The sequence below is a fragment of the Vombatus ursinus genome, unplaced genomic scaffold, assembly GCF_900497805.2.
Source record: "Vombatus ursinus unplaced genomic scaffold, bare-nosed wombat genome assembly UNPS02014832.1, whole genome shotgun sequence".
Lineage (NCBI taxonomy): Eukaryota > Metazoa > Chordata > Mammalia > Diprotodontia > Vombatidae > Vombatus > Vombatus ursinus.
This window is the reverse complement of record NW_020954610.1, coordinates 25,076,736-25,084,868: the sequence shown is the minus strand read 5'-3', so window position 1 is coordinate 25,084,868 and position 8,133 is coordinate 25,076,736. Positions and strand designations below refer to the sequence as shown.

General features: G+C 38.5%; 1 protein-coding gene across 1 annotated transcript; it reads right to left on the bottom strand.

The window, feature by feature from the left end:
* Positions 1-4,770: 4,770 nt before the first annotated feature.
* LINGO2 (leucine rich repeat and Ig domain containing 2) lies at positions 4,771-6,591 on the bottom strand. Its single transcript, XM_027839040.1, has one exon. The coding sequence runs from the start codon at positions 6,589-6,591 to the stop codon at positions 4,771-4,773; it is 1,821 nt and encodes a 606-aa protein (XP_027694841.1).
* Positions 6,592-8,133: the final 1,542 nt, after the last annotated feature.

Here is an 8,133-nt window from a genome sequence, read left to right as displayed (position 1 = left end):
TCATTTGCAAGTCATGGCATCACCTTCCTGACATCGTGATCCTCTTCAAGAATGAAGGACAACCAACAACTCTTCTATATCCAAAGTATGCTACTCAGCAGTTGAAAAGTAAAATTCCTTCTTTTAGTTGTCTTAAGAGCTAAGGAACATGGTAGAATTTGGTTCTATGCTACTATCTTTTAATTTTCTTGCTATTGTTTCCACTTGGATTAGTTCATGTAAATTATATACAAAGTTGACAGTGAAATAAGGGAAAGCAACTAAAATGCTATCTTTGGAAGTCAAAGAAAGGCATAATGATTACTGGCTACAGCTGGGGGATAAGCCAAACCACAAACATCACCTGTGTAATCCAGACTTTCTTTTTCTAGTTTTGATTATTGTAATAGTAGTTGGAGCAAAGAGGCTGTTTTGAAGGACGGAAATGGATCCAAGTGGCTTTCATTTCTTTTTTATCCTTGACATTCTTTGCTCATCTCAGACTGCAGCCTTCAAAAGCAGAAAATGACACTTTTTGTTGTTGTTTTTTCTTGTCTGAAAAATCAGAAACATGATCTGGGTGCTTTTGAGCTCAGTACTCTAATGTTTAAAACACACACACACACACACACACATACACACTCCTCCTTGACATGGAAGAAGATAGAGTTCTAGCAGTGGTAAATTAATTTCTAGGAGGGAAAGTCTCCTTTTACTGGCCAAGGATCACAACTAAATTTCAATGTTGTTGAAGGGTAAAATACACATTTTATTTCTATTCATTTAATGGTAAGCGAAAAAAGTCAGGGCTTTATTTTGGAGGAATTTAAGTAATTCCTTTAAAAACACATACAAACTGGATAATTGTAAACTTTGGGACTTAGTTGTAAATTGAAGAAAAAGGGAACATTTATTGTAAAAATCTCCAGAATGTTGCCATAAGCAATGTAGAGCACCTTGTGAAGTTGTCAGCAGAACACTGAAGTAGCAAATTTACCTGGACTCACAACTTTTGATGGACCTGAACATGTTGGTGAAATTTCTGCAAAACCAGAATTCTAGAAAACTCTGTTAGTGAATTAGAGGTACAACTTTAGGCAATTATTGGTTTAGATTTTCAAAAAGTTAGATAACAGGGAGTTCTGAAGTGATATAGCCCTCTTAGTATGAAAAATGGGTAAAACAAGAGCTTAGAAAAACAGCATGTTTCTTACTTGGCATGTAATGGCCCAAATTTTATGGATGAGGCACTGAATCCATTGCAGATATTTATTTTGCAGACCCTAGAGCAGGGGCCTACTCTTTTCAGGATACTGGGGCACTGATTCTGGGAGTGCCACTTGAAGGAGATACTTTTCCTTCAAATATATTAAGAAAGCTGACCAATCCACAAGCAAACAAAACAAAACAAAACAAAACAAAACCCTCTGAAGGTTTGTATCATCCCAATTTACCCAGAAGACACCTCTCCCTTCCCCCCCCCCCCAGGAAATAGATGAGTTCTCAGAAGAAAAGAGGATTTAAAATCAGAAGAGCCTTTAGAGAACATCCTCTCAAATCACAGAGAGCTAAGAGTAATTAAATGACTGGCCAAGGCCACACAGGTAGTAAGTAGCAGAGAGCCTGGATTTGAACATAGGACTTATTCCTAGTGTTATTATTTATTTAGATTGCTCTCTAGACTATTCTAGGATTATATTTCAATCCTTATAGCAACCTGAAATCCTGTGGAATAAATTCATACCTACTTAGTATGATCAAGATCCTTTATATTTGAGATAAACATGGGTTATGTCCCCCTCTTGCTTCCTCAAATCCCTCCCCCTTCTCCCAGGGATGTGTTGAATTCAGCCTTAAAGCTCAGGAAGTTTGATGGCAATTGATTCAGCCATAGGAAAGCAACAAGGTAAAGAGCTTTTCAATTGAAAAATTGTTGATCATTACTGCCTTAGTATCTAATAGTCACACAGATGCCAGTTGATTTGTGTGCCTTATGAGGCTTTATAGAGATGCCCTAAAATAGAATTTTAGGTCTGGTGAAATAATCTACATAAGGTTACACAGGTAAGTGTTACACAGGTAGAGCCCGGACCAGGAGCAGAATCTAGAGTCTAGACCTCTTGACTTCCACCTGAATGTACCTTCAGTTATACCATATTGCAGTTAACTGCATTTGGGCTTGTACTATGGTGCCTCCTTTAGAGGTTAGCTGACTTGTCTGTAAGATCAGATGGTAAATATGTTTTTTACAGACTCATCAGGCTTTTAATGTCTTTCAAAATCCAGACCGGATGATGCCTAAGCATCCTTATATATCATTCAAGGATATTTTGATTACAATCCAGTCTCAGTTAGTTGCATTTCCATTTTTTTCTTTAGCAATTAGTTTTCTCCTTGATTATTTGCAATGTTGAAAGTTAACTTACTCTGTACTTCATTTTGGATTAACTTTTAAAAGATCACTTTGGAAATTTAAAAGAAAATATTCCACTGGATTACACTGGGATGTCCCTGAATTTATACCAGAACTGAGAGAGAGAGAGAGAGAGAGAGAGAGAGAGAGATTGTTTTGGTATAAATAAAGTCATCTTTTTCCTGCCCCCCTCCCTTACCCCTTCAAAAAATGGATTGTTTATGAGATCTATAACCATTATCAGGAACAAGTGAAAATGAATCCAACTGACAGTTCAATAATCTTTCCATCTCATTTCTTTATTTTACTCTCCTTATTGAAGGTAGAGCAGGATTTTCAACTGGGTTGCAGTTCAACTGGCAGGAATAATCTCCATTTGTCATTTAAAAAATTTTTTTGTTAGGGGCCATTTTATTTAAGTTTCATGAAATTCAAAGACCAAAAAAGGGAAGTCCCTTGAAAGGAAGATTCTCATTCTAGCATTTCACAACACAGAACTCAATTCTTTTATAATTTATCATATTATGAGACACCATTTTGACTCCATCTCAAAATGTGAATTATGTAACATTTTCATGCCTCTTCCATTCTAGTGAAATAGATAATCATTCATATTTCTATTAATTGATTACTAGTAACATTCAGTCTGTTTGAAGAGTCATTAACTAAACATTTAGGGAAAAATTTAAGCCTCATCTGAACTAAATCATTTGTGATGAGGTCAATTCTTTTTCAAAATGGAAAATATTGATAATTTAAAATCTTTAGGCAACATTTGATGATGCCAACATCTTGGAACATTAAGTATTAGCTATAATTGGCAAAAGGAGAAGGGGATCAGTACAGCTTTCCACACTTGCAGGATTAAGCCTTTTTTTTGTTGATCAGCCAACAAATCAAAAAGTAACTGAATAATATTCAATACAACCTTGCTTACCCCTTTAAAAATCACAATAAGATTTTCCTTGTCTACCATTGATTATTATGGCAGAGAAACAAGCATTATGTAATTTGTAAAGTAGAAAGGAGAAAAGCTGAAGTTATCCACTCATGGAAATTAACTTTGAAATCTATGAGTATTTCCTGGAAGATGCAATATTAAATAGTGACAGTGGAGAGCAAGTCCTTTTAATTAGCAGCAGTTGGACCTTAAGGAGACCATCACATTCTAAGCATGTCCTTAGTTGCATAATCCTCCTGTTATGCATGGTTGAACCTGGTTTATTGGCATCTGAGAAGAGCTCCTATTCAATGAGCTTTTGTAGCCTGACTTCTCAATCTTGACTAGCAGGTGACAGTTTTCTTATGAATACACAAAAATTATTACCTCCTTTTCTTTCCTTTTCTCTTGTCTATTAACACATTAACAGTGGTTTGTGAAATTTAAACCAAGCTATGATAAAATGGTTCATTTTCATGGTTAACACCTACCTTGCTTCTTTTTTTCATAGTTTTAACCACAACTTGTGGCTTACCCTCTTTCGGGTGAATCCAAGAGCTTGTTACAGTAAACTGGTCCAGTGTGATATCACAAGTATAAAAAATATTCCATTCTGTATCAAAACTAGGCACATGCCTTTATTTATATTAACAGAAGATAACAGAGTTAAAACAATTTTGCCTTGGGTAGTGTAACCTGGATTCCTACAATCAGACAAATTCATCTCTCCCTTCATGTATCTTTCCTCAGGTAACTACAGGGATCTACTATGCGATGTTTGCTATTTGCAGTTAAAAGATGGTGACATCACACTTGGGTCAGTAGTGGTAAGTAACTAAAAGCACAACCTCTTATTCGTATTGCTTTAAAATGTACACAGTTTATATGTTGCTTTAATCATGAAAAGAAAAGGAAAAGAAAAGAATATATCAATTTCTTTGTGGTGCTGAACCAGCAATTGGTTATGGTGCAAGGCTTTAACAAATGGTAATCATAGATACAAATTCTCTTTTTTTTTTTTAACTGTAGAGTATGTTTTAGACAAATGTGTCTTTAATATGTAAATCCTACACTGTAGGTTGCTCTTTATTTTTTTTTTCTATTTTTTTTTTGTAGTGGTAGAAAATGTTGAACAATTGTCCATGAACATGAGCCAACAGGTTCATTACTGAGATCCCCAGAATGCCAATATTTGCAATGCAAACAATTAGTAAAACCAACTCTGTGAAAGGCCCTAACACACACACCTGCCTCTTGGTGGAGAGGCCCTGTCGCATAACCACAAACAAGTCTTCCAGTTTCCTATATACCCCATTTGAACAAAAGGGCAGCTACATCAAGCTGCCCTTGTACCCAGCAATTTGATTTGCCAGGCTGGTTTATTGGATACAAACAATGCCACAGAAAAGAAAAAAAAAGCACTGCTAGTGGTAGAACCTCAGATCATTTTCATGTTGAACCTCCTAGGTCCGGCCACCTCCCCTTCCACCACAGCACCATTGTTTTTTCGGGGGATGTACTCAAGGTCGATGCTGTTTTTGTGCTTGCCTTTTCCTCGACTCCATACAAAGAGGAGGAGGAAGCAAAATAAAACCACTCCAAGGAATGTGAAACAGCCCATGGCTGTGGACACCAGTATCGTCTTAAGGTCCAGAGAGAAAGTGTTTGCATTGGTGCCATTAGAACTAGTGTCATTAGAGTCTGTCATATACATAGGGGTCCTGTTAGCATAAAGGAAACGATCTGAAGCAAATCCTTTCACTGTAAGGGAGGCTGTGAAAGTGTCATTCCCTGCAGCATTGCTAGCAATGCAAACATAGATTCCTGTGTCTTGGTCCTGGGCAAAACGTATTTCTAGGGTGCCATCCCCTAGCACTGTAACTCTTCCATTGGATTTAGTGGTTATCAGACGCCTTCGTGGGGTTGCCCAGGAAATTACTGGCTGTGGATCACCATCGGCATTGCAGACCAGCTGGACCGTCTGCCCTTCATCCACGAGCAGGTATTGCATTTTTTTGTCACGGATCTTGGGCTTTTTGCAGGTAAAGTAAAAAGAAAGAGCAGTACTGTGGAAATCCTTGAATGGTCTCTCCCGGATGCTGTCGGGGCCAGCACACATAGGCTGCTGGCCCCCAAACTGCAAGAGGGGCTGCCTTTGCAGAATCCAAAGGAGGCGGCAGTCACAAGCCAGGGGATTGTTGCTAATGCTCAGTACATCTAGGGCTTTGGGTGAGTAGAACACATTTTCTTCCAGTGTTTCCAACAGGTTCTGGGAAACATTAAGCACACGAAGGAAGCGGAGCCCTTGGAAAGCATGTGGTTCAATGGTGCGGAGCTGAGCCCCCACTATATGCAGCTCCTGAAGCCGGATTAAATCAGCAAACATTCCAGCTTCAATGGTGCTGATGGGATTGTAAGAAAGGTTGAGGTGAGTCAGGTAAACCAAGTGTTTAAAGGCAGGGTAGGGTATAGTAGATAGATTGGTGTTGGTGATGGAGAGGGACGTGAGGTTAAGACCATATAGGCTATTGGCAGGCATCATGTCCAATAGAGGCCAATAGTCGATCTCTAGATGCTTCAGGTGAAACAGTCTTTTAAAGGCATAAACAGGCATAACATTGATGTTGAGATATCTTAGATGCAGGCTAATGAGGTTGCGAAGGTGGGAGAGGGCTTCTGTTGGTACCGCTGTTAAGTTGCATTTCTCCAGTGTGAGTTGTTCCAGGCTAAGCAGCCCACTGAAGGCTCTGTGTGATATATAAACCAAATCATTGTCCCCTACTTCGAGGGATTTCAGGTTATGCAAGTCCTGGAACATATAGTCCAGCAAAATGACAATTTTATTTTCACTAATGTCAAGTTTGGTGAGGTTGGACAGTCCTGTAAATACCCCAAGGGGAACCAGTTTCAGGCGATTTCCTTTCAAGCGAAGGGATCGCAGATTGAAAAGATTGTTAAATGCTCCTGGCTCTACATTGGCGATGATATTGTCGCTCAGGTCTATTTCCTCTAACAGAGGATAAGACATAAATTCCTCAGGGTTGACACTTTTTAACCGGTTTTTGCTGAGGTCTAGTATTTTGGTCTCAATGGGAATGCCCTCTGGGATTGCAATCAACCTCTTTCGGTGACAAGAGACTGACTTGTTGTGAGGTAAACAGTCACAGCGGGCTGGGCAGCCTATCGTAGAGCCCATGAAGATTAATACAACAGCCAAACCTAGGAATGGCTGCCAACATGATATGGCCGTGTGAAGCATGACTCCACCTCTATGGTCTACACCTTGGTCAGGGGCCTGCAAAAGAAAAGGAAACAAGAAGGTAGGTAAAGAGTTAGTTCATAGGCAAAGAAAATCCCTTGGTGGAGCATAGTGGTCTATTTACCAATGTCCTCTATTCACAATAAAAAATGAAAAAAAATTTCCTTTGCAGGGAAATAGTTTTTCAGTTTGCATCAATTTCCTGGTTTATGAATCCTTCTGGGGCTTTCATTCATTCCCCTCTAGAATTCCACATGGTGTTAAAAGAGAAATGCTTTGTTTCCTTTCAGACTTCCAGCCTTCTAACACTGCAGTTAAAGCCGAAAAAAATCATGTCAAGGAGTTCTTTTTCATATGCTAATTACCATTATTTACACACACATAGAGATTTCTACTACATGTACCTTTAACGTGATGATTCTACCTCATTAGAAATTCAATTAATAATAAAGATATACTTATAAAAATGTTTCTTCCTTCATGTAGGTATTTTATTCCTGGAGGCAAATGAGAAGGCAATCACATAACTTGGCAGTGTATTTAGTAGGTAGGGATGGATTAAGAAGGGGAGACAGAGATACTGTTTGTGATATATCTTGTGGATTAATCATTGATAGCAGTGAAAGAAGTAGATTACTAATGGGCCTGAGGAATCAAAACTGCCTTCCAATCTAACCCAACCTAATCTAATCTAGGCAGCATTTACCAAGTGCCTAAAACATACCAAGGCTGGGGATACAGAGGTTAAATGAGAAACTGTTTCTGACCTCAGGGAGCTTCCTTTCTCCTTGAGGGTAGGGAATAAGACATGTAAACAGACAAGTATATAAATAATATACATGATAATTTGAGGAAGTGGGAACAAATATTAGCAATTAAAGGGAATAAGAAATGTTTTGCATACTGTAGAAAATGGCATATGTGCCTTGAAGAAACCTAAACATTGTGAGAGGCAGAGGTGAGCATGGGCACGTTCCAGTTATGTGATAGACTGTACAAAGTCACCCTCCCTCTTAGATAATTTTTTAAAAAATTTTCACATTAGTGATGTTGTAAGTAGGAATTAGAACCAATAGGAGGAACCACCAGAAAGAGGAAAGAAAACTCAACAGAAGAAAAAAAAAATAATAGCAAATAGTATGCTTCCATCTGCATTCAAATTCCATAGTTGTTTCTTTGGATGTGGATAGCATTTTCCATTTTGAGGCCTTTGGAGATGTCTAGTTTATCAATATTAGTCATCACACAATGTGGCTGTTATTGTGCATAATGTTCTCTTGGTTCTGCTCACCTCACTCAGCATCAGTCCATACAAGTCTTTCCAGGTTTTTCTGAAGTCTGCCTGCTCATCATTTCTTATAGCACACTAGCATTCCATTCCACTCCTATGTCACAACTTGTTCAACCATTCCCCAATTGATGGACATCCCCTCAATTTCCAATTCTTTGCCACCACAGAAAGAGCTGCTATAAATATTTTTGTACATGTGGGTCCTTTTCCCATTTGTATGATCTCTTTGGGATACAGCGCTAGAAGTGCTA